At 41.1% G+C, this 27554-nt stretch overlaps 1 protein-coding gene across 2 annotated transcripts; it reads left to right on the top strand.

The window, feature by feature from the left end:
* The first annotated feature begins 511 nt into the window (after nt 1-511).
* Nucleotides 512-27554, top strand: glrbb (glycine receptor, beta b). Of its 2 annotated transcripts, none has more exons than XM_041850504.2 (10): nt 512-809; nt 5285-5421; nt 6602-6708; nt 7411-7478; nt 12116-12342; nt 15901-15983; nt 16603-16743; nt 20228-20380; nt 22487-22782; nt 26459-27554. In XM_041850504.2, exons 1-10 carry the CDS (start codon nt 807-809, stop codon nt 26750-26752), a joined length of 1509 nt encoding a protein of 502 aa, XP_041706438.1. In that variant the 5' UTR covers nt 512-806; the 3' UTR covers nt 26753-27554. The 2 variants fall into 2 exon arrangements, with proteins under 2 accessions (XP_041706438.1, XP_041706447.1); XM_041850513.1 differs by lacking the exon at nt 26459-27554 and adding an exon at nt 21411-21490 and having other exon boundaries at nt 22487-22570.

Below are 27554 nucleotides of genomic sequence, written 5' to 3' on the forward strand. Positions count from 1 at the left end.
ATAGGCTTCGAGTTGACAAAATATTACACAATAAAACTCATCTAATTATAATGTAGGATGTTACAGACTAGCCTACTTTATTCAGTCATTGTTGGATTTTGCTGATCATCCCAACAAGAACATAGCCTTTCTGACCTTGATAGGCATTCAGTCATAAATTAACATTTTAACGCCTCAACACAATATGAAAATATATATTGAACCTACATTCACTAACATGTATGTGTCTACAAACCAACAAGACATAATTCATTATACACTGTCATTTTATTTGCTAAATAGTCTATGGTGTCATGTGCAATCTTCACAAGCACTCGACCGACTCTTTAGTTGGCGCTAAACGTTGCTCATGAATATGACATCGTAAATAATAGGGAGTTTGTACGCTTCACATTAATATATATATTATTGGCCAAACATAACGGCCTTTCATTTATCGTTGTGGGCAGAAAGCGGCTGTACGGGTTGCTGAGGCAATTATGTATTTATGTGTGCAGCCGCTACTGCGCATGTTGCATGACAGGTGCACACGCAATCCTCCATCTTGTGCATCCTGAACTAAGGCAAAAGGGCATCAACCACATACATTCAATAAAAATAAAAGCAAGACCGCGCGTAGAGAAAAATAGGCAAATTCCCGAAATGTAAATTAGAGAGAAAAATCAACAACCCTCCTTTAATTGAATGACGGACGAGGGAGACCAGAACGAAGAATATCGACTGCGTATGGTCAAGGAAGACTAACGACCGCTTACATTGTCAGCTTTACCCGGTCTAGTAACGAATAAACTATTAAAGAAAACAAAATGGTAAGTGAAATGCTTGTATTTTTAAACAAAACGGTGTTGTAGCCTATGTTCACGTCAATGTAGGCAATGTGAAACGCATGACCCCGACGTATGTTTTCGCACGTACGTAATGACATCTCCCCCCATTCCCCTATCACCTCATATCGTGGTGGTCTATTCGCTATGTATACTATTCTCCATCTTTTGCAAGTGGCGCTCAAGCTTTGGGCAAGTGGCAGCGTCTTCGCTTGTTGCAATTGGACCTGATGCGAGGTGCAGGCAGCCACAGGTAGTGATTGTTGAAATTGGTAGGCTATTAGAAGGAATTGCATCGCTTGATTTGATTACTTAAGTATGGAGGTGCACAATAAAAGGCTCGATAAGACACAAAGATGAAAATGAGGGAACGTTGAATAATGTCATGCAAAGCTGTTTTTGTATTTATTTCATTGGTATCTATTCTATACTATGAATGTCACAATTTATTTGTCTGCAGACTATGAAACGTGGAATGGAAAAATTATTTGCAGTGCCTTGGTAGCCAAATTAAATGGGCATTTCTTTGCAGTTCAATAATAGCAGTGTTTTTGCTACATTGTGCATACTGTATGTAACCCTGCACAAGCAATAACAGCCGTTTAGTAGGCCTCCAATGTCAGAAATCCAATAGTGCAATTAAAGCACTAATGGAGAAGGTTTTGTTGGGTGAACATAATTCCTATTGGCCTGATGATACCAATAGGCATTCTATGTGGGAGCTTGTGTCACTGCCTTTACACTTGAATTTAACTCTCTATATAAACAACAACACAAGGCTCTTATGGTAAGAATGGATCAGTAAGAATGGATCAGTAAGAATGGAGTGACATAGTGGTGAACTCTCTTAAAACAGGGCTTTTTGAGGTTATTTGCAATGTTTTCCCAATCAACTTTTCTACCTTTTCTTGACTGGTGATACCCTCAACGGAAGTGCAACTGACTCTACTCTAAAATCCCTTGATTCTGTCTATCATTGCACCCTTCGTTTTATTACATCTGACAGTTTTAATACTCATCACTGCATCCTTTACCAAAAAGTTGTCTGGACCTGTTTAAAGACACATAGATCACTCCATTACTCTCTTTTTGTTTATAAAGCCCTACTCCACAAGCTTCCAACATACTTAACATCTTTGTTGAAATGTAGAATTTCAGGTTATAATACAAGGTCACAGGATTGGTTAACAATGATGACTCCCTTGGTAACCACAGAGTTCAGGAAATCTGCTTTTTCATATTAGTCTCCAGTTGGCACTTCGTTTGGATAATTTGGTTAAGGATTTTTATAGTGATGAATGTGTTTGTTTTATTTGATTATAATGGCTAATGTGTATATTGTATGTATATTGTGTATATTTGTGTGTGTGCTGATGTGACTGTTGTTCCCAGGGCATGCTTGTGAATGAGACTTAGGTCTCAATGTGTCTCCCTGGTTAAATCTTTTAAATTTAATTTTAAATAAAAGTTAAATAAAATAAATATTATTTACATAATATTAGGAGAGCAGCAATGATTGTCTCCTCAGTCCTCACTCAGTGAAAAGGGAAAATACTTAAACAAACTATATTTAGGAAACAGGGACCATGCCAAAGCAAAGTGACTAAAAGCTTATGAAATATGCAGGGGACACCAGCAATAGCACAACTTAGCCATAGCACAACTTTGCACAGCTCTGTGAACTTGACTGTAAATCGCTTTAGAGAGAAAGAAAGAAAGAAAGTAAGTGTCACGATCGTCGACAGATGCGGACCAAGGCGCAGCGTGATAAGCGTACATACTTTATTTCTACACAACAACATGAACAAAACAACAAACGAAACGTGAAGTCCTAGGTTATACAACAAACCTTAACGGAACAAGATCCCACAACGTAACATGCCAACAGGCTGCCTAAGTATGGTCCCCAATCAGAGACAACGAGCTACAGCTGTCTCTGATTGGGAACCACCCTGGCCAACATAGAAATACACGATCTAGAACGACAAACCTAGAAAACTAAACAAGGAAAAATCCACACCCTGGCTCAACATTTAAGAGTCCCCAGAGCCAGGGCGTGACAGAAAGAAAGAAAGAGAAAGACTAATTAAGGTGATATACAGTGGTGTAAAGTACTTAAGTAAAAATACTTTAAAGTACTGCTTAAGTAGTTTTTTTGAGTATCTATACTTCACTTTACTATTTGTATGTTTGACAACTTTTACTTTTACTTCACTACATTCCTAAAGAAAATTATGTACTTTTTACTCCTTACATTTTCCCTGACACCCAAAAGTACTCATTACATTTTGAATGCTTAGCAGGACAGAAAATGGTCCAATTCGCACACTTATCAAGAGAACATCCCTGGTCATCCCTACTGCCTCTGATCTGGTGGACTCACTAAACACAAATGCTTTGTTTTTAAATGATGTCTGAGTGTTGGAGTGTGACTCTGGCTGTCTGTAAATAAAAAAAACAAGAAAATGGTGCCGTCTGGTTTGCTTAATAAAAGGAATTTTTAATTATTTGTACTTTTACTTTTGCTTTTGATACTTAAGTATATTTTAGCAACTACATTGACTTTTGATACTTAAGTATATTTAAAACCAAATACCTTTAGACTTTTACTCAAGTAGTATTTTACTGAGTGACTTTCACTTTTACTTGAGTCATTTTCTATTAAGGTATCTTTACTTTTACTCAAGTATGAGATTTGAGAACTTTTTTCACCACTGGTAATATATCACTGGAAGATAATCATTAGGGGTAATTCTAGGTCAAGGGAATTCTGGGTCAGACACAAAGAAGTACATAAGGGGATAGGTGTCATGTCAAATAAACCGCTAACACTTCAGCTGTGTGGAATTAATAATCATGTGTGAAATACAGATGTAGGATCTTAATTTGAGCCAGTTTGCTACAGCAGGAAAATAATCCTGCAGCAACATGAAATGTGAATTATTATGTGTATTCTAATTAATGGACATTTTTGTAAAGGTTGATACATTTTTCATTAGGGCAAATCAAATTTGATATCTCAAAGTGGAAATTACAATCTTTAGAAGCCTTTTTAAAACTAAAATACACTACAAGTTTGGATTTCCTGCTGTGCAGGAACATTCTCAGCAACAAAAGAGTGATCAAGATCTGTATAAGCTAGGAGAGGTTTTAGTGCCGAGGTACAGAGTGAACCGAAGTGGGGCACAGTTCTGCTACAGCTGATGATGATCAATGTGGGAGTAGCAGACAGGGAATTCCTTGTGCAGCGGCAGAGTGTCTAGACAATGAAATGCAAGAGCTCCATTCTGGCAAATGAACTTGTCTAGGAACTAGTCTGGGTTGTAATCTCTTAATGGAATAAAGGTGTACATTGTGTTGGTGGCATCCATCAATCAATACAATTGTAGAGTGCTTTTGACACTTAACAAGTGCTTTGAATATAGTAAAATTGCTGTATTATATTCAATTTATGAAACTTTCAAAACAACATTAGACTTTAGGAAGACATTAGACTTTAGGAATGCTGTGATATGGTTATTTAGCAGACACTCTTACATGAAATGGCCAATAACACATACCACTGAGTGTACAAAACGTTAAGAACACCTTCCTAATATTGAGTTGCCCCCTTTTCCCTCAGAACAGCCTCAGTTCGTCAGGGCATGGACTCTCCAAGGTGTCGAAAGCATTCCACAGGGATGCTGTGCCATGTTGACTCCGATGCTTCCCACAGTTGTGTCAAGTTGGCTGGATGTCTTTTGGGTAGTGGACCAGTCTTGACACACTCAAAGCGGTGCACCTGGCACCTACTACCATACCCAGTTCAAAGGCACTTAAATATTTTGTCTTGCCCATTCAATCTCTGAATGGCACACATGCACAATCTATGTCTCAATTGTCTCAAGGCTTAAAAATCCTTCTTTAACCTGTCTCCTCCCCTTCATCTACACTGATTGAAGTGGATTTAACAAATGACATCAGTAAGGGATCATAGCTTTCACCTGGTCAGTCTATGTCCTGGAAAGAGCAGGTGTTCCTAATGTTTTGTACCCTCAGTGTATTAATACACATTCAGTGTACAGTATGTTTATATATACTTCTCCAACCAACTGAGCCACAAGATTAAAAGTATACAGAATGTTCAAAGTTATGAATAAAATCAGGTTATATTGGTGACAGAATCTCATCAGAGTCATATCCATGGAGTACCAATCTGCAGACAGAACAATAGATGTGATAGATCTAAAGCCTTTATTTACAGGAAGGGATTTAAACTAGAGCATGCAAATGTGGCTTTATAAATACATTTGATTGATATAACTAACCAAATGGGGTAGCCTTGCTACATATGTGCAAATCACCGTCTAGTTCTATTGGATGGTCAAAAAGACAACATTTGGAGAGAGCTTGCGAATGTCGACACATTAAGTGAGTTGAAGACATGAAGATATCTATTATTTTTCTTTCTCTCTTTTCAGGCTCAGTGGTTGACCAAGATGGGCGTCAAGAAGCTGGCCATCCTTCTCCTCGTCTTCTTGGTCTGGATAGAGGGAGGATCCACTAAAGAGAAAGGGACAAGGAAAGGGAAGAAGGGGAAGCAAGTTTACTGTCCTTCGTAAGTGCAGAATTTCACCCCACCTCATGAGATTCCCTGCGGCATTGCTTATTGCTCAAACTCCAAAATACAAACAGTTACTCGGACCATTTGCAAATGCTTAGTGTCTGAAAATGCAATCCAAGAAGAGACAGATGTTTGATACATTAGAAATCAGGACAGCTGGCCAGAAGAATCATCTCTCAAAAAAAGAATTTCATCCCTATCCATGTTTGATGTCTTACTCTACTAAATCCTAAAAGGGATCAAACATAACGATTATTGAAATTGAAGGGAAACCTTTAATTTCATTACAATATTCACAGTGAATGCCTAAACTGGAGAGAAAACAAAGTTTTGTTGGTGGGGGACTTATGGTGGAGCAGAGGGGATACACTTTGATCAAGGGAACTGCAAACATGCACACACAAATTCCAGCCGAGCACTTTTACTCATCCTCAGTGCCTGATAAGGGTTACAAAATCATATGTAATGTGCTTTTCAAGTTGAATTCCTTGGCAGAGTTCAGTTGCCACCCACGTGGACTGGATTTTCCCTCTTTCCTCTGCCAAATCCTGCTCCCTCCATCGTTCTCTTCTCAGGTCATTGTTATTTCAGCAAATCAGTCTCAGAAAGCAGAAGACGTTCCTTGAATGTTGAAAATTCTTCTAAGGTCACAACTTATGTGAATATTCCACACATACACTAAGAACCTTTGGTTGTTGACAGAAATGCAAATTATTTTCACACTATGTTCCGAGAACGTCATTTTAGGGTTGCAAGAAACATTATGCAAATGTTGTATTCAGCAACATTGTGGATGTTGCCATTTACATTAGCTGCTGACATTAGAGCAACCTATACAGCCATTCACTTTTTAGTCCTTGATTTTCTTCAGATTGTCAAAGGAATTCTTGAGGAATTTCCTTGATTTTTCACTCTGCTATGAGAACCAAGAACACTTGCCATAATCATGTGAACATTTAACCCTAATTTTGCAGACATTCCAGGAATGCTCTGAGACCCCAAGCATCGTTTGCCGGGGAGGTCCTATTACCAAAGCTACTTGAATCATCAACTGTTAGTTCTCAGGTTATGGAAACACAAAGATATACTTCCGTCTGCACAGTTAATCCAGGAGAATTTGACCTGCTACGTAATGTGGTTTAGAGTTTCCTTCATTTTTCTTTCTTCTTTGCAGACAGCTGACACCTGAGGATCTCGCACGGGTCCCTGAGAATTCAACCAGTAACATCTTGAACAGATTACTGATCACCTATGATCCTCGAATCAGGCCCAACTTCAAAGGTTAGCCTTCTCTCTCTCTCTCTCTCTCTCTCTCTCTCTCTCTCTCTCTCTCTCTCTCTCTCTCTCTCTCTCTCTCTCTCTCTCTCTCTCTCTCTCTCTCTCTCTCTCTCTCTCTCTCTCTCTCTCTCTCTCTCTCTCTCTCTCTCTCTTATTCTATCATCCAAGTTTCCATGTGGAGGAAGCTACTTTAAAGGCATTTATTGGAGTAGACCTTTACAGTAATTCACAATTTGATTTAACTCAATCTATACACACTGTCAAAAGAACCCCCCCCTCCCAGGCCTTTAAGATGTTTTGTGCCCCAATAGAATCCCCACCTGATGATGTTATGGGTCCAGGGTGGTCTTCTTTAGACCATCGCAGACCCATCCTCATTCCCTGGCATTGGCTCTGTATGCATCTCCCAGACTTTGAATGTTTGATGTGGTTCGTGCCATGTGAACTCCCTCTATGACTGCCTGCTTATTCTTCCCACTGGGCCCACATCTGGTGTTCTTCTCAAGGCCAGATGAAAGCTAGATCTTGCCATCCATTAATGTCAGCTCTCTAATCTCCGAAATTATATTTGAAGCTGTTTCTCGGGCACCGCTTCGCCCAGGGAATCAATCTCAACACGTTTTGTGTGACAGGTGAGATATTTTACTGTGTTTATGCTGTTCTAACCTTTTTTTTATTTATTTTTTATTTTATTTTATTTTTTAGGCATTCCTGTGGAGGATAAAGTTAACATATTTATAAACAGCTTTGGGTCAATCCAGGAGACCACTATGGTAAGACTTCCTCACTGTGTAATAGAAGTTCCCCGCTTATCCTCCCCAAATCCTCACCTTAACCATAAGGGTAAACAACTGACCTTAGGGCATCATCTAGGGGCATCTTTAACCTACTCAAACCCCCCATGGTTAAATTCCATCTGATTAACATATAATTTAATCAATCAGTAATATAATAGTACATTATTAATAAGCATAGCTGATTCAGGAAGATGTATTGTACGCAGACTACAGTGCGTCAGACGATTTAATGGTGAATCATTATTAGGACAAAGGCTTTCATACCTCATTTATCTGATGGCTTCATTGCTGAAACAACTGTGTTTCCGGATGCTAATGAATGTAGATTAAACTCAAGGACAAGATGATTTGACCCTGACTCACTTTGAGAGACATTCAAAAGAATGCTGTTTAAACTTCCTAATAACCTACCTACTGTTGTCTTTTCATTCCACATATGGGAGGAGTAGAATAGTTAACAATCTGTTCAGTTAGCCTCTCAGGCCCTATGTAGGCTAATGGATTTGCAAGTGAGCGTTACTGTAGATGGATTTGGAATGCAAATAGACCTCCTGCACTGAGGATACTGTGCATACAGGAATGGCAAGTACGTGGGTGGTTGGGTGGATGGAAACAGCCAGCCAGCCAGCCAGCCAGACAAGTGTCTGTTAACCCATGGGCGTTGTTATCCATCTACAGTGCCTTCGGAAAGTATTCAGACCCCTTGACTTTTTCCACATTTTGTTGCGTTATAGCCTTATTCTAAAATGAAAAAATATATTAAAAAAATATCCTCAGCAATCTACACACAATACCCCATAATGACAAAGCGAAAACAGGTTTTTAGAAATGTCTGCTAATTTATAAAAAATAAATATAAAAATACCTTATTTACATAAGTATTCAGACCCTTTGCTATGAGACTGAAAATTGAGCTCAGGTGCATCCTGTTTCCATTGATCATCCTTGAGATGTTTCTACAACTTGATTGGAGTCCACCTGTGGTAAATTAAATTGATTGGATATGATTTGGAAAGGCACACACCTGTCTATATAAGGTCCCACAGTTGACTGTGCATGTCAGAGCAAAAACCAAGCCATGAGGTCGAAGGAATTGTCCATAGAGCTCCGAGACAGGATTGTGTCGAGGCACAGATCTAGGGAAGGTTACCAAAAAAGTAATGCTGCATTGAAGGTCCCCAAGAACACAGTGGCCTCCATAATTTTTAAATGGAAGAAGTTTGGAACCACCAAGACTCTGGCTGACCCGGTCAGGGAGGTGACCAAGAACCCGATCTGACAGAGTTCTAGAGTTCCTCTGTGGAGATGGGAGAACCTTCCAGAAGGACAACCATCTCTGCAGCACTCAACCAATCAGGCCTTAATGGTAGAGTGGCCATTCGGAAGCCACTCCTCAGAAAAAGGCACATGACAGCCCACTTGGAGTTTGTCAAAAGGCACCTAAAGACTCTCAGACAATGAGAAACAAGATTCTCTGGTCTGATGAAACCAAGATTGAACTCTTTGGCCTGAATGCCAAGCATCAAGTCTAGAGTACAGAGAGCTCCTTAATGAAAACTTGCTCCAGAGCGCTTAGGACCTCAGACTGGGGCGAAGGTTTACCTTCCAACAGGACAACAACCCTAAGCACACAGCCAAGACAACGCAGGAGTGGCTTCGGGACAAGTCTCTGAATGTCCTTGAGTGGCCCAGCCAGAGCCCGGACTTGAACCCGATCGAACATCTCTGGAGAGACCTGAAAATAGCTGTGCAGCAATGCTCCCCATCCAACCTGACAGAGCTTGAAAGGATCTGCAGAGAAGAATGGGAGAAACTCCCCAAATACAGGTGTGCCAAGCTTGTAGCTTCATACCCAAGTAGACGTGAGGCTGTAATCGCTGCTATAGGTGCTTCAACAACGTACTAAGGGTCTGAATACTTATGTAAATGTCATATTTCATTTTTTTCCAGTTTTTTATTTTTAATAAATTAGCAAACATTTCTAAAAACCTGTTTTTGCTTTGTCATTATGGAGTATTGTGTGTAGATTGATGAGTTTTTTTTAATGTATTTGTATCAATTTTAGAATAACGCTGTAAACTAACAAAATGTGGAAAAAGTCAAGGGGTCTGAATACTTTCCGAAGGTACTGTATGTATCACTTGGGGCCATTGAGCTTTATGTTTGCTGTTTTGCTGAGGCAGGTGTGTATGTCTGCTCCAGAGTCAACTGCTGTTCCAATGTCTTTGCACTTTATGGGGAGTGACACCCATGACAAAGCTTAGATCCTGTATCCTGGAATGGCTTGGGTTTCCACCTAAAATATTTCCCTTGGCCAGAGATCAGTGGTGTGTGTCTGTGTTCTACCGGTGCACTTAATGCCAACAGTGGGGAATTTCACACCAGGGACGATTAAGATGATGATATACGTCACATGAAAACGATAACAGTCAAAACCCAAGAGTTAGCGGTTAGCTATATGAGAGGGAGAAAGAGTGAGACAGACAGACAGACAGACAGAAGCTCATCTTTTCCATATTTCCACTTAGCTGTATCCCAGCATGAACAAGAGATAGTTGAATTGATGAGAAGGAGTGAAAGACAGAGAAAGATATGGAGAGAGACAGCTGGTTACCTCTAGTTCTCCATTAATCACTCGACAGGGCTTCTGATCTTTTGAAATACTGTTCTGTCATTTACACCTCAGCTATATGCTCCTCTCCGCTGCACGCCCACCTTAGTTAACACATCCATTTTCACTTTATGAGGCACAGTTGCCTGGAGAGGATGACTAATTTGATGTTGCAGCGGATAATAAATTCCCACCATGTTTTATAAGGCCTCTCCATCTTGAGTTTTCCTCTTTCATTACACTTGGTGGATGTGTTAAATCTTTGCCAAATTCACAGCGGCAGATGGGTGGTGATACCCTGCCGCAGAGATTACATTTAATCTTTAGAGATTTACAAAAGGCAAGGTGTGGAATTTGGAATGCAACAGAGGTTGGTTGAGTTTATGTCAGGGTACAGTCAAAGATAGGCCTGTTAAACGTTATGGTCAGTTGTTAAGGCCATGATACAGTGGTGCAGCAGAACATCTATTGGACATTTTGTTTCTGAATTTATATTGTGAATGAATATGGTCGTTGTCATTAAACTGATCACAATTTTAACAAGGCAACATCCATGTGCACACACACATACACACACACACACACACACAGTTGGTGTGTTTGGGGATTATTTGACAGGTCATCCGTCTTCACGAAATGAACTAATAGCCCCTCCCTACATCTGCTCTCCAACAGAATTTGACGTACACCAAAACTCAATGGCACATAAAACGTCACTCTTAAACAACATGTTCTAAGCTCTTAATCAAGCTCTTAATGAGGCTTTTGCATCATTCCATGTTGCTGTATTGATATCCCCTTGAACCTTTGCAACACCCTTAAACAGTTATTTTCATGTCAACATTTTGTTGGTTGATTTAAATCGAAATGCAATCAGCCTTTCTCTGCATCTGTAGAACCTAAGACTTGCATGTTGAAGTAACTTAAGCCTTGTTTACACTGCATGCCTAAATGCACAAATCAGTTTTGTTTTTCAAATCCGTTTTGGGACACTGACTGTCCGAACAGCAAGTTAGAAGTGACCAAATCAGATTTGTGTGTGTTCAGACCGCAGTCCTTTGCTGACATGGCTACTCAAAAGTTATGTAGCAAGCTAAGGTGACTGACAACAATGCCTGCCATGGAAGTCTCCCAGTTGCTTTGAATTTTCAAAATCATAATGTAAGAACACTTAAAGCCTCAAAGGATAAGATGATCCAACTTTCAAAACAAGTCCTTTTTGGCTAGCCACAGGAGTCAACTAGCTAGCTAGGTAGCTGTTTAGCTTTCTAGCACATTAACTAATTTGTTTGTGTTCTTGTCAAACTACCACATGTTCTTGTCAAACTGTTAACAGAGTAGCTAGCAAGCCACAAGTTATGCCAAATAACAGTCTAAAAACCACTCGAGGGCAAATACATTGATTTGACTGTTCAGACACAAGTCGCATGGCCAGGAATCAGATTTGTATCTGATTTCAAACCACCGAAGAAGGTGGTTTGAAATGTGACTTGAATGATCAGATTCCATGTGCTTTTTGGCTGATCATACTGTAGGAAAAATAACAGATTCGAATCGGATATGCAAAATAAATTGGATTTGAGTCACTTCAAATTGCTTTAGACACTTTTGATCAAACTTGTTTGTTTATAATCAGTGGGTAGAGTTCATGGGAAGAAGTCAGCCATTTTGTTAGCCATCCCTGTTGATGGATAATGATGGATAGTAACCACACAGTTTTTTGACATGTAACTCCAGAAAGTCAGGTTTGCTTGTCAACCATTTATCAGTGCCCATGACTGACTACTTTGTCTATATTTAGTGATATTTGAGCCTTGACATTAGCATAAACCTTAGCATTAGCTCATCCATTGGTTAGCAAAGCCATGGGAAGGTTTTTTGTGTTCTGTGTTTCTCTGTGAAACTAGAGCCTTCACACAAGGATGGATCTCTCCATTTGCGACAATAACTGCAGGACTATGGTTTTGCAATGCTTTTGTGTTCCCGAATGTGATAATAACAGGATTACAGAGTGAACATCTTCCTGAGGCAGCGATGGAATGATCCCAGACTCAGGCTACCTCGGGACTTTAAGTCTGAATCGCTCACCGTTGATCCAAAGATGTTCAAATGCCTGTGGAAGCCTGATCTGTTCTTCGCTAACGAGAAGAGCGCCAACTTCCACGACGTCACCCAGGAGAACATTCTCCTCTTCATCTTCCGCAACGGTGACGTCCTCATCAGCATGAGGTGAGTGTTGGCGTACAGTTAAACATTTTGACTGATTTATTTTCCTATACAGGTGATGCCATTGAGATTTGAAAAATATATTTTAGCAGAGAAACTTCCAGAAGTATACATGTGTATGCTAATCATCCTATGGCGTATGGTCAATTATTCTACTTTGTCTTATGAGTGTGTGGCTAATCACGGTATAGCTATCTGAACATACAGTGCCTTGCAAAAGTATTCATCCTCCTTGGCGTTTTTCCTATTTTGTTGCATTACAACCTGTAATTTAAATGGATTTTGATTATGATTTCATGTAATGGACATACACAAAATAGTCCAAATTGGTGAAGTAAAATGAAAAAAATAACTTGTTAAAAAAAATGGAAAAGTGGTGAAAAGTGGTGCGTGCATATGTATTCACCCCCTTTGCTATGAAGTCCCTAAATAAGATCTGTTGCAACCAATTACCTTCAGAAGTCACATAATTAGTTAAATAAAGTCCACCTGTGTGCAATCTAAGTGTCACATGATCTGTCACATGATCTCAGTATATATACACCTGTTCTGAAAGGCCCCAGAGTCTGCAACACCACTAAGCAAGGGGCACCACCAAGCAAGCGGCACCATCAAGTCCAAGGAGCTCTCCAAAAAGGTCAGGGACAAAGTTGTGGAGAAGTACAGATCAGGGTTGGGTTATATAAAATTATCAGAAACTTTGAACATCCCACGGAGCACCATTAAATCCATTATAAAAAAATTGAAAGAATATGGCACCACAACAAACCTGCCAAGAGAGGGCCGCCCACCAAAACTCACGGATCAGGCAAGGAGGGCATTAATCAGAGAGGCAACAAAGAGACCAAAGATATCCCTGAAGGAGCTGCAAAGCTCCACAGCAGAGATTGGAGTATCTGTCCATAGGACCACTTTAAGCCGTACACTCCACAGAGCTGGGCTTTACGGAAGAGTGGCCAGAAAAAAGCCATTGCTTAAAGAAATAAATAAGCAAACACGTTTGGTCTTCACCAAAAGGCATGTGGGAGACTCCCCAAACATATGGAGGAAGGTACTCTGGTCAGATGAGACTAAAATTGAGCTTATTGGCCATCAAGGAAAACGCTATGTCTGCCGCAAACCCAACACCTCTCATCACCCCGAGAACAGCATCCCCACAGTGAAGCATGGTGGTGGCAGCATCATGTTGTGGGGATGTTTTTCATCGGCAGGGACTGGGAAACTGGTCAGAATTGAAGGAATGATGGATGGCGCTAAATACAAGGAAATTCTTGAGGGAAGCCTGTTTCAGTCTTCCAAAGATTTGAGACTGGGACGGAGATTCACCTTCCAGCAGGACAATGACCCTAAGCATACTACTAAAGCAACACTCGAATGGTTTAAGGGGAAACATTTAAATGACTTGGAATGGCCTAGTCAAAGCCCAGACCTCAATCCAATTGAGAATCTGTGGTATGACTTAAAGATTGCTGTACACGAGCGGAACCTATCCAACTTGAAGGAGCTGGAGCAGTTTTGCCTTGAAGAATGGGCAAAAATCCCAGTGGCTAGATGTGCCAAGCTTATAAAGACATACCCCAAGAGACTTGCAGCTGAAATTGCTGCAAAAGGTGGCTCTACAAAGTATTGACTTAGTTATGCACGCTCAAGTTTTTGTCTTATTTCTTGTTTGTTTCACAATAAAAAATATTTTACATCTTCAAAGTGGTAGGCATGTTGTGTAAATCAAATGATACAAACCCCCCAAAAATCCAGTTTAATTCCAGGTTGTAAGGCAACAAAATAGGAAAAATGTGTTTTTAAAATTGGAGAGTGGTTGCTCTCCTTTAAGCCAGCTTTGGAGACAGCCATTTCCTCACAGTTACAGTAAACTGGGTACTAACAACCTAATCAGATTCATATGAGGTATAATCAAGTCCATACCTTCATTGTTCATTCAGAGTGCTTTAACATTGTTATCTGATGGCTCACAGAAATTGCTGCACTATTTTGAAAAGAAAGCATTTTTATTCTAGTAGATTTACTGGTACTGCCATGCACTAGCAAATTAAACATAGCTTTTTTTTAAATGATTTTGGAACTCAGACCACAGCAGCTAGAATAAAATCATTTATTTTGATGCAGTGTCATAAAATCTACCTCAGAAAGCTATTTGTGACAACTGCTGATGAAAATATGGTACTTTTATGTTAATGTTCACTCTGGTAAACTTTGTTGAAGATACATTGACTATACAGCTATGTAGATGAACAAGATAAATATATATTTTTTGTACTAAGTTAATACACAACATCCACCAGGAATCATGTCATGACATAATTTGTGTTTGTGTATCCAGTGCACACAGAAATCTCTCTAATACTTTAATGCTGCTTTAGGGACTTAGAGTAATCAGAGATTTGGAGACGTGATACATCTGTTGAGCCTTTTTACTGATCTGGAATGACAATATTCTATGTCATTAGTGAGAGTAATTTCCACAGGATGACAATGCAAAAAACCTATGACAGCCTGTATTTTCCCACAATGCCCCACTCCACTCCACCCAGCCTAAGGATTAGCACATTAATAATACTTTCCCCCACTAATACTGTCCAATGTTTATCTCCCCAGTCAGTTCTCCCTCTACTCACTGTATCTGGAGCCTTGACATTAGTCTTGTCCTTATAAGTCGTGTGACAAGGTGGCACTAGCTGCTGTAAGAACTACGTTATGGAGAAAGGAGGATGTTTAGTCCTATCACACTCCCAAGTACTGAAGCTCGGCTGCTCGGCTGCTTACTCCTGATCCCATATTGGATACCCTATGTGTATTTTCAAGTCACTCAGGCTAAAAGCTCTGAGTCATTCCCCAAACGTACTGTGTTGTTGTGGTGATGTACTCTATGTACTGTGTATACAGGATGGGGAAAGCTGTCAAAATACTAAAATAGCACTCCTCTAAAGTCTCAACCAAAACCCAAAGCTTTCATGTGCAAATGGCCGGCTGGGAAATAAATATGCAACTCTAAACACAATAAAGGTGCTGCCCACATTAAGAATGTATTTCTGGATGTGAGGAAGCATCTTTTTCAATCATTCAGCAGTCGCCATTGTCTCTTAAATGATATAGCTTTGCGGTATTGATGAACCGATTTGGGAGGAAAGTTTTTAGACGACAGTCTGAATCCCCAGCAGCTCTGTAATTCTCGTTCTGCGTCCATCTAGCTCACAGCTCATACTTACATTCAAGGACACAGACATTTCTAATAAATGTTTCAATCAATTTGACCAATTTAGCCAACTTTTCACTAGAAGGAAGCATTTTATTGCGGTAGGTCACATTGAATCCAACCTCAATCAGATAGATCTCAATGGGTTTTAAAAACATTCATCATTTCTAATTATGTCCACAGGCATAGGGTGGTGTTGGCTGAAGAGCAACGTGACATGATAACGAATCATCAATAGCGTTAATGATGAAATCGTTGCAACTAACAGTCATTAATTGCGTTAATATTGATATTCTAATTGTAAATGGTGTGTATTTTATTTGCATCATTGTGGTTCTGCATTTTGCCAGGTTGTCTGTCACTCTATCCTGTCCTCTGGACCTGACCCTGTTTCCCATGGATACGCAGCGCTGTAAGATGCAGCTGGAGAGCTGTGAGTAACTGATAATGGCTCAGTTTCACATGACCATATATGGTATCTGTTAGAGAGCGAGAGAGCTATAGTTATTCTTGAATTCATGTAAAATATGTTTTGCAGTCACAGACCAATTGGTTTCATTTATGCATTGTTGTTACTGTCTGTTACGTGTTGTGATGTCTTTCCTGTTGTCTCTTTCCTGTCTCGTTTTATTTATTTATTTAGCGCTGCCCTTGCCCTTCACCACTTCCCAGGCCGTCATCGTAAATAAGAATTTATTCTTAACTGACTTGCCTAAACAAATAAAATAAATGTAATCACACTAGCCAATGTATAGGACATGTAAATCAGTCTATATTTCATGTTTGTTAGGGAAGGATTACAAGTAATTAAAGATGACTACTGAAAAATCTTCTTATTAGCAGAGTGTGATTACTATTAATTGAAACATGTACTTCAAACAACATTGAGATATAGTTTAATCATGCCAGGATGGAGATTTATATACAGTATTAACTGTTGTTGACGACGACAATGTGTGTTTGTGTGTTTGTGCGTGCGTTTGCCTGTGTGCCTGTGGATGCTTCCGTGTGTGTGTATATATGTGTGTGTACCCGTCTCTCTGTGTCTACAGTTGGCTATACGACGGATGACCTGCAGTTTATGTGGCAGTCAGGGGACCCTGTCCAGATGGAGGAGATCGCCCTTCCCCAGTTTGATATCAAACAGGAGGATATAGAGTATGGAAACTGCACCAAATTCTATGCAGGGACAGGTATGCCCCCCATAGGCATGAAATACAAGTATTCTGTTTTCATTTGAGTGAAAACTATGGCTGGGATTTGCCAGGGACTTCACGATACGATATTATCACAATACTTAGATGCTGATACGATGTGTATTGCAATTTTCACTATTCTATATGTATTGCGATTCAATACTGTGATTCTATTGCTATTCCATTGCTCACCATATGTCTGCTGCAGAGGGACAAGAGAGAGCCATGAGAAAAACAGTTTTGATCAGTCATGGAAATAAAATAGGGCGACAGGTACCCTAGCGGTTAGAGTATAGGGCCAGTAACCAAAAGGCCGCTGGTTCGAATATCTGAGCCGGCAAGGTGAAAAATCTGTCGATGTGCCCTTGAGCAAGTCACTTAACCCTAATTTGCTCCAGGGATGCCACACTACTATGGCTGACCCTGTAAAACAACACATTTCACTGCACTTATCCGGTGTATGTGACAATAAAAACATATATTTATTTTCTGTACTTTAAACAAATTGGCTCCCTATTTCAAAAAAGAAGATGGAGAACAAGCTATGAAGGAAAAATACTGGAGTTTTGGTGCAGTTACAGCCAACTAGCGCAAAATAATATTGCGATATTGTCAAAACGATACAATACGATATATCATCAAAAATAATTTCCCGATATGTAACTGTATTGATTTTTTCCTCTATCTCTAGTGAAAACTGTGCTAACAACAGGTATAAGGCATTATTACGTGTCATAAGCATTCACTGCAGGGTCCACCTAGAGCAGGGTTTCCCAAACTAAGGGTCGCCTAATTAGAAAATGGGGTCACAAGAGAAACTATTTTTGTTTTTTGTTTTATTAAAAAAGAAACCATTGGCCATTTATTGCATCACTTTTTTTACGTTGTGGGGTTGCAAAAATGTTTTAATATCAAAATGGGGTCATGGGGAACCCCTGACATAGAGGAATGGCAGGGGCATCGCTACAGGGTCTACTTAAGGGAAAGATAGGTGCAGGAGCCAGGGAACAGGGTGTGAAAACACAAGAGACATGTTTAAAGGTCCAATGCAGCCTTTTTTATCTCAATATTAAATCAATTCAGGGTAACAATTAAGAACCTTACTGTGATTGTTTTCAATTAAAATGGTCAAAAGGAACCAAAAATAGCTTCTTAGCAAAGAGCAATTTCTCAAGCAAGATTTTTGCAGGAAGGGGAAAACTGAAAAATAGCTGTTATTTGCAGAGAGGTTTGTAACAATTTTTCTTACTGATCTACTAACTAATTTACCTACTACTACTTGCTAATTTAGTTATTGATGTCAACAGGCAGGGCAAAACTCCATCCCACCAAAACAGTCTTTTCAAACCTCATAGAGTGGAAATATATATATATAAAACATGCCTGCATTTGGCCTTTAATAAAGTTACTCCAAAGCAGATAATGAGGGAAAGAAACAGTGAAACAGCAGTCTGTCTGGGAAGTGAGATATCATGGTTATTCATAAAGGCAATTAAACAGCAGATCATTATCAGAGAGAGAGAGAGAGAGAGGAAGCTGACAAAATTGAGCGAGCGAGCGAGAGAGAGAGAGAGAGAGGAAGCTGACAAAATTGAATACGCCACGGGCTGCACCTTCCCTCTTCTGTTCTGCTTCTAAAAGAATAATCCAAGAGGAAATAACCCCCGGTGTTAGACGAGTGTGAGAACATGCACATTTAGCCTGGAATACAGTGGCTTGCGAAAGTATTCACCCCCCTTGGCATTTTTCCTATTTTGTTGCCTTACAATCTGGAATTAAAATTGATTTTCTGGGGGTTTGTATCATTTACACAACATGCCTACCACTTTGAAGATGCAAAATATTTTTAATTGTGAAACAAACCTTTCACAGCAATTACAGCTGCAAGTCTCTTGGGGTATGTCTCTATAAGCTTGGCACATCTAACCACTGGGATTTTTGCCCATTCTTCAAGGCAAAACTGCTCCAGCTCCTTCAAATTGGATGGGTTCCGCTGGTGCTTAGGGTCATTGTCCTGCTGGAAGGTGAACCTCCGTCCCAGTCTCAAATCTCTTGAAGACTGAAACAGGTTTCCCTCAAGAATTTCCCTGTATTTAGCGCCATCCATCATTCCTTCAATTCTGACCAGTCCCTGCTGATGAAAAACATTCCCACAGCATGATGCTGCCACCACCACCATGCTTCACTGTGGGGATGGTGTTCTCGGGGTGATGAGAGGTGTTGGGTTTGCGCCAGACATAGCGTTTTCCTTGATGGCCAAAAAGCTACATTTTAGTCTCATCTGACCAGAGTCCCTTCTTCCATATGTTTGGGGAGTCTCCCACATGCCTTTTGGCGAACACCAAATGTGTTTGCTTATTTTTTTCTTTAAGCAATGGCTTTTTTCTTGCCACTCTTCCGTAAAGCCCAGCTCTGTGGAGTGTACGGCTTAAAGTGGTCCTATGGACAGACACTCCAATCTCCGCTGTGGAGCTTTACAGATCTTTGGTCTCTTTGTTGCCTCTCTGATTAATGCCCTCCTTGCCTGGTCCGTGAGTTTTGGTGGGCAGCCTTCTCTTGGCAGGTTTGTTGTGGTGTCATATTCTTTCAATTTTTTTATAATTGATTTAATGGTGCTCCGTGGGATGTTCAAAGTTTTGGATAATTTTATATAACCCAACTCTGATCTGTACTTCTCCACAACTTTGTCCCTGACCTGTTTGGAGAGCTCCTTGGTCTTCATGGTGCCGCTTGCTTGGTGGTGCCCCTTGCTTAGTGGTGTTGCAGACTCTGGGGCCTTTCAGAACAGGTGTATATATACTGAGATTATGTGACAGATAATGTGACACTTAGTTTGCACACAGGTGGACTTTATTTAACTAATTATGTGACTTCTGAAGGTAATTGGTTGCAACAGATCTTATTTAAGGGCTTCATAGCAAAGGGGGTGAATACATATGCAGCACCACTTTTCCGTTATTTATTTAGTAGAATTTTTGGAAACAAGTAATTTTTTTTTTTTCACTTCACCAATTTGGACTATTTTGTGTATGTCCATTACATGAAATCATAATAAAAATCCATTTAAATTACAGGTTGTAATGCAACAAAATAGGAAAGACGCCAAGGGGGATGAATACTTTTGCAAGGCACTATATAGGGTATCTTGATGATGATCCATTCTCTCTCTGCTTGTCCTTAGTCAAACTCTTGGAAAAGACTTGTTGTTCATTCTTGTGATTTCATTCACAGACCGACAATAGCAATAATAGTTAGTTATCACAACAGTCATTTAGTGGTCATATTATTGTCTACCCAAAGTCGTTTTAGATGACTGTTATGAATGTTTAATCCTACCGGTAGCTTGAAAAACTTGGTACACTTTAGTTTGTGAATTTACATATTACACTCATCCTAAACCAGGGATGGCCAACCCTCATCTTAAGGGTTTTGCAGGCTTTTGTTCCAGCCTTGCTCTAAAACACTATCTTTACTCCTCTAGGCTACTACACGTGTGTGGAGGTGATCTTCACCCTGAGGAGGCAGGTGGGCTTCTACATGATGGGTGTCTATGCCCCCACACTCCTCATCGTGGTCCTCTCCTGGCTCTCCTTCTGGATCAACCCTGATGCCAGCGCTGCCAGGGTCCCTCTAGGTATGAACTTTAATCCCTATTCTAACCACTGACCCTTAACCCCTATCCTAACCGCTGACCCCTAATCCCTGACCCCTAACCCCTATCCTAACCACTGACCCCTAACCCCTATCCTAACCACTGACCCCTAACCCCTATCCTAACCACTGACCCCTAACCCCTATCCTAACCACTGACTGACTCATAACCCCTATCCTAACTACTTACCCCTAACCCCTATCCTAACCCCATGTCACTGTGTCTGACTGTAGCTAGTCTCCCATGTCACAGTGTCTGACTGTAGCTAGTCTCCCATGTCACTGTGTCTGACTGTAGCTAGTCTCCCATGTCACTGTGTCTGACTGTAGCTAGTCTCCCATGTCACAGTGTCTGACTGTAGCTAGTCTCCCATGTCACTGTGTCTGACTGTAGCTAGTCTCCCATGTCACAGTGTCTGACTGTAGCTAGTCTCCCATGTCACTGTGTCTGACTGTAGCTAGTCTCCCATGTCACTGTGTCTGACTGTAGCTAGTCTCCCATGTCACTGGGGTGTTGTCTGAATTTAGCCTCAAAAATCTAAACTGAATCACGCTACGTTTCATTATTATTTTGCTTGACTAATTTCGAGGCTAGTCTGACTTATTGAGGCATCAAATGCAGCCTAATATGGCCATCCATTTGACATCACTGCATGATGACATGAGAGTGCTTTCCACTTTTTCATATAGTCTAGTGTCCCATTTTATTGTTTCACTGTGTGCCTGAGGGAGTGAAATGTGAATAGCAATGGAACCATCCATTGTCAATCCACAGTCTCCCCTACGTGATACATAATATATCATAAAACAATTTATGTTGTATGAGTAACTCGCCTGGTCCATCATAAACAAGCTTGCATGAGTCAGAAATGTCAACTTCTCCCCCGTGTGACGTCACTTCATCCATTCTGATGGGTTTGGAGAGAGCTGTGTGGATAAGAGGACCATCCATTGTTACTCCCCCACTCCCACCACCGCCATCACTACTACCTCCTCCTCTGTTTCCCCTCCAGCTGTTAGTCACTTTCGTCCCATCCCTCCATCTCCTCTGGAGGGCCACCTCATGACACCTCAGTAAATGGGATCAGCACAGGTCAGTCATCTCCTATGTGTGTCCATTTACATATGGCATTCATTCACCTCTGTGTGTGTGTGTGTGTGTGTGTGTGTGTGTGTGTGTGTGTGTGTGTGTGTGTGTGTGTGTGTGTGTGTGTTTGTGTTAGCGTACATGTGATTAGATGTGTGGAGTACTTCCATATACGCTTCCTACTATGTGTGTCGGTGTCGGACACATTTTGTTCCCACAATACATCAGGGGACAAGCGTCAGCAAACAAAGCATTATGCTGTTTAAACAGAGACAACACCTTCCCTGTGTTATGTAAAATAGGCCAGCTTGCATGCTGGGATGAAAAGGATTTCAGAGCTCGGTGAACTCCGATGGGGTTAGCTAATCATCCGAAATAAGGACCTCATGCTTTTATTTCGAGATTTTTATGCAGTCACTTATATAACGGCCTAGATTAATTGGCCAATCAGAGAGGAAAAACAATAGAAAATAGCTCTTTATTATCGGTGGCTTTGTGAACCCGCTTCATCACTAGAATGAGGAAGGGAGAAGGAAGGTTCATGGGTAAAGGAAGGTTCATGGGTTTATAATTGGGCTCTTAGTACTGTATATCCTGGGATATGGGCTTGAATGTGAGTGTTTTATTACCACTGCCTAGTCCAGGTGATTCATATATCCATTATTCTGTACTGTACATCAGGGGTATTAAATTCCAACTGTCGAGGGCTGCTGTGTCTTCTCCCTGCTATTTACCACTCACCTGGTTTAGATCAAAGACTAGACCTTTGATTTAAAGGCAAGGATGAAAACGTGCAAATACTGCGACCCGCAAGGTCTGAAGTTGAATCTCCTTGTCTGCTGTGCATTCTATGTTGAGCATTAGAGAGTCGAGTCCAAATGCTAATTTGCGATCCTAGGACACCTCTAGAAGGATCCCCAACGCTAAGCTCTGCTCTCCTTCTTTTGATGTTTAGTTGACAAGGTCACCTCTTCCCTCCCTCCCTCCCTGTTAACCTCCCAGGGATCCTCTCGGTGCTCTCCTTGTCTTCTGAGTGCACGTCCCTGGCCTCAGAGCTGCCCAAGGTGTCGTACGTGAAGGCCATCGACATCTGGCTGATCGCCTGCCTACTGTTTGGCTTCGCCTCGCTGGTGGAGTATGCCGTGGTGCAGGTGATGCTCAACAGCCCCAAGCGCATCGAGGCCGAGAAGGCCAAGATGGCATCCAAGGTAAAGGCAGAGGGCAAGGAGAAGGCGGTGGGCAAGAACAACACGATCAACGGTACCAGCGAGACTCCCTGTCATGTCAGCACGCTGCAGGTGGGTGAGGGAAAGGTGGGGAGGGGATGGGTGTTTGTGGGGAATGAAAGGGGGTGGGGGGGAGTTGTGTGTGTTGCTTGTGTACGTGTGTTCGCTTTCATAATTAGAAATAGGATGAAGTTGTCACCAGACACTGATCTAAGTCAGGATGAAGTTGTCTCCAGACACTGATCTAAGTCAGGATGAAGTTGTCTCCAGACACTGATCTAAGTCAGGATGAAGTTGTCCCTAATGGATACAGATGCTTGCGTGTGTGTACGTTTGCGTGCACGTGTGTACTCGTGTGTGCACTTGCTATATCCAGACCACTTTCCTCACACTTAGTTGAATGACGAATGGTTAACCTTGTCCCTAGGCATGATTAGAGTGAAGTTAGCAATCTAAATGCTAAATAGATTGGACGATCCAATCATTCATAAATGCTAACATCTTCTGCACTCTTGCCTGGCACGGATAAAGATTGACACTCAGGTACAGATTTCACTCCTGAAATTTTCTTTTAAATCATACACTTCATTGACATTAATTGACATGGTAATGTATGTTAGTCAAGACTTCGAGAAGATTACACTAGTCCCCAGAGATCAAATATGTTTTCTTATCAAACGTAAATCAAATGAATGACGATTTAATGAGCTTAATGGTTAGAGTGAAAAACTAGCAACTATATGATTTGTTTCTAATTTGCCCTGTAGCCCTTGAGGCAAGTCGATGAGAAACTCTTTGACTTTGAAATGTGGGTTTTTAGAAGCTACTTCCCACAGATTATTTTGTATTTAGCAATCTATTGTAGCAGCATGTCGATTCACCAAAGAAAACACAAGAGAAGACTTCCAGAATCCAGATTACAGCTCCAAAACAACAACATTAGGGATATTTTGCCACTGTCTATGGGTGCCATCAAAAGACAATGCAGAAGATAATTGTGTATCTGTTGCATTCTCATCTCATTCAGAAAGAAACTGCCAGACACCACACCAATGCAAAACACCACTGCATGGTCAAAATGGCACCCTTTGTACAGTGGGGAAAAAAAGTATTTAGTCAGCCACCAATTGTGCAAGTTCTCCCACTTAAAAAGATGAGAGAGGCCTGTATTTTTCATCATATATGACAGACAAAATGAGGAAAAAAAATCCAAAAAATCGCATTGTAGGATTTTTAATGAATTTATTTTAAAATTATGGTGGAAAATAAGTATTTGGTCAATAACAAAAGTTTCTCAATACTTTGTTATATACCCTTTGTTGGCAATGACACAGGTCAAACGTTTTCTGTAAGTCTTCACAAGGTTTTCACACACTGTTGCTGGTATTTTGGCCCATTCCTCCATGCAGATCTCCTCTAGAGCAGTGATGTTTTGGGGCTGTCGCTGGGCAACACGGACTTTCAACTCCCTCCAAAGATTTTCTATGGGGTTGAGATCTGGAGACTGGCTAGGCCACTCCAGGACCTTGAAATGCTTCTTACGAAGCCACTCCTTCGTTGCCTGTGCGGTGTGTTTGGGATCATTGTCATGCTGAAAGACCCAGCCACGTTTCATCTTCAATGCCCTTGCTGATGGAAGGAGGTTTTCACTCAAAATCTCACGATACATGGCCCCATTCATTCTTTCCTTTACACGGATCAGTCGTCCTGGTCCCTTTGCAGAAAAACAGCCCCAAAGCATGATGTTTCCACCCCCATGCTTCACAGTAGGTATGGTGTTCTTTGGATGCAACTCAGCATTATTTGTCCTCCAAACACGACGAGTTGAGTTTTTACCAAAAAAGTTCTATTTTGGTTTCATCTGACCATATGACATTCTCCCCCAATCCTCTTCTGGATCATCCAAATGCACTCTAGCAAACTTCAGACGGGCCTGGACATGTACTGGCTTAAGCAGGGGGACACGTCTGGCACTGCAGGATTTGAGTCCCTGGCGGCGTAGTGTGTTACTGATGGTAGGCTTTGTTACTTTGGTCCCAGCTCTCTGCAGGTCATTCACTAGGTCCCCCCGTGTGGTTCTGGAATTTTTGCTCACCGTTCTTGTGATCATTTTGACCCCACGGGGTGAGATCTTGCGTGGACGCCCCAGATCGAGGGAGATTATCAGTGGTCTTGTATGTCTTCCATTTCCTAATAATTGCTCCCACAGTTGATTTCTTCAAACCAAGCTGCTTACCTATTGCAGATTCAGTCTTCCCAGCCTGGTGCAGGTCTACAATTTTGTTTCTGGTGTCCTTTGACAGCTCTTTGGTCTTGGCCATAGTGGAGTTTGGAGTGTGACTGTTTGAGGTTGTGGACAGGTGTCTTTTATACTGATAACAAGTTCAAACAGGTGCCATTAAAACAGGTAACGAGTGGAGGACAGAGGAGCCTCTTAAAAAAGAAGTTACAGGTCTGTGAGAGCCAGAAATCTTGCTTGTTTGTAGGTGACCAAATACTTATTTTCCACCATAATTTGCAAATAAATTCATTAAAAATCCTACAATGTGATTTTCTGTAAAGAAAATTCTCAATTTGTCTGTCATAGTTGACGTGTACCTATGATGAAAATTACAGGCCTCTCTCATCTTTTTAAGTGGGAGAACTTGCACAATTGGTGGCTGACTAAATACTTTTTTCCCCCACTGTATATGCCGATATATATGGACATCCAATAATGATCAACCCCATGTGTCTCGCAACCCAGCGTCACTCAAAGTGTCTCCGAGTAAGATCATATACAGAGGAATGTAGCTGATCCATCGCTCTGACGTTTGAAGCATGACACCTTATGCGCTATCTCCATAGGGAACGCACAACACAGCCAATGTCTTCAGAACGTAGGCATGTTAGCACCATCCTACCCTACAACCACACTAGAACCATACAACAGAATAGATCTGACTGAAACCACACCAAACGGTCCTGACAGGGTTGGCAAAGAACAGTCATAAATTAACTTGTCAGAATGTCACACGAATTAAGGTATTCCTTGATTGGAGGGGGTTGGAGGACAGGCTTTGAGACATACAAAGGGTATGGCAAGCATCATTGCACTTCCTTTACAAACTGGAGCCAGACAAGTCCTTGACTCCTCCATCGTCTCCCCGTTCTCCTGGTAATAAGGGCCAGGTGGTCAGGTGATCTGTGGCAGCCATTTGCATTCCTCATGAGCTTCAACAACTCCTTTTATGAATGTGACACTGTGAAGTCTCTGGAAATGACAAACAGAACAGGGTATTTGAGTTTCCCCCCGTTGAGTCAGGCTCCACTCGGGTCAGCTTATCACTACTGTCTCTCTGGCTCTGGACACTATGGCTCAGCATTGGTGGTTGGCAGTAAGGGAGGAGGATGACATGGGATGTGATTAGAGCTCTAGCTGACTGCTGGCTGCCGAGATGTATGATGCCATTAGCTGAGAGAAAGTCAGAGAGCTGGAGAGTGACTGGACGGGAATGTTTGGAGTAGTGGGAATAATGAAATGTTTGCAATTGCACCCATCACTATCTCACCACCAATGCCATTGTGCACTTGAGCAAGGCACTTAACCTCTAACCTGCTCAAGGGGTGCTGCTTTTTACCTGACCATATGCTCCCCACAGCCTTCCGTGAATGTGTGTGTGTGGTGTGATTGTTGGGTGGGTACTCTGTCAGCAAAAAGCCACTTTCCCATAAACAAAGTTATGTTTACCACCTTTCCCTTTTCCAGGGGGCAGAGACCCGGTGCAAAAAGGTGTGCACCTCCAAGTCGGACCTGCGCACCAACGACTTCAGCATTGTGGGCTCACTGCCGCGGGACTTTGAGCTTTCGAACTTTGACTGCTACGGGAAGCCCATTACCTTGCCCCATGGCCTGAGCAAAAGCCAGGCCAAGGCCAAGAAACGTCCGCCGCCCAAGCCCGTCATTCCCTCAGCCGCCAAGCGGGTCGACCTCTACGCCCGAGCCCTCTTCCCCTTCTCCTTCCTCTTCTTCAACGTCATCTATTGGTCCGTGTACTTGTGATCAGGGATGGAATTGAAGGGCTAGTAGAACACACCTTTGCTTGTGAGCATCTTGTATTTTGATCCATTCTTCCTTAAAGTTATTTATTTGTTGATCTGTTTATATTAATCTATATACTAGAACAATCATATCATCCATTAATTCATCATTATTGGCACTAGGAAGAGCAAACATCCATCACAGGTGTAATTCGTGAGATGAATGGTATAAATTATTTGACAATTTGAAAATCAATAAAGAAAAAAAAATAGAATACTGTTGTAGTACTTAGTTCAAGGAAATCATAAGAGAAATTACAAATAATTGTAAATTGGTCTCCATGTTTAAGCTAGCAGGGTTTTAACGTAGACAGTCCCAGAATTCCAAAATGCATTCTGATAAGTTAAATAAATTGCATTGTGAAACCCAAACGTATTATGTCGAACTCTCTCAAACGCTCCAGAGAACCGCACCAGGGTACCGCATTTCATATGTGAAAACACCCTAAAAATAGATAAAATAAATAATTTATTAAAAATATTAGTGTACATAGCCAGATCCTCTGCTTTTTGTCACTAAGAGCAGGAACTTGCTCGCAAGATTGATAAGATGGCATCGGCACAAAGTTTACAATTGCATGTTAAAAATTGCTTATATGATTTTAAATACAGTATATTATATCTATGAAAGTTTATTAAAGCTACGGTATGTAACTTTTTGTGCGACCCGACCAAGTTCACATAGAAAAGTGAGTTATAGATCTGTAATTCTCATTGAAAGCAAGTCTAAGAAGTGGAAGATATGTTCTATGTGCGCTATTTCT

Source organism: Coregonus clupeaformis, chromosome 3 (assembly GCF_020615455.1).
Source record: "Coregonus clupeaformis isolate EN_2021a chromosome 3, ASM2061545v1, whole genome shotgun sequence".
NCBI lineage: Eukaryota > Metazoa > Chordata > Actinopteri > Salmoniformes > Salmonidae > Coregonus > Coregonus clupeaformis.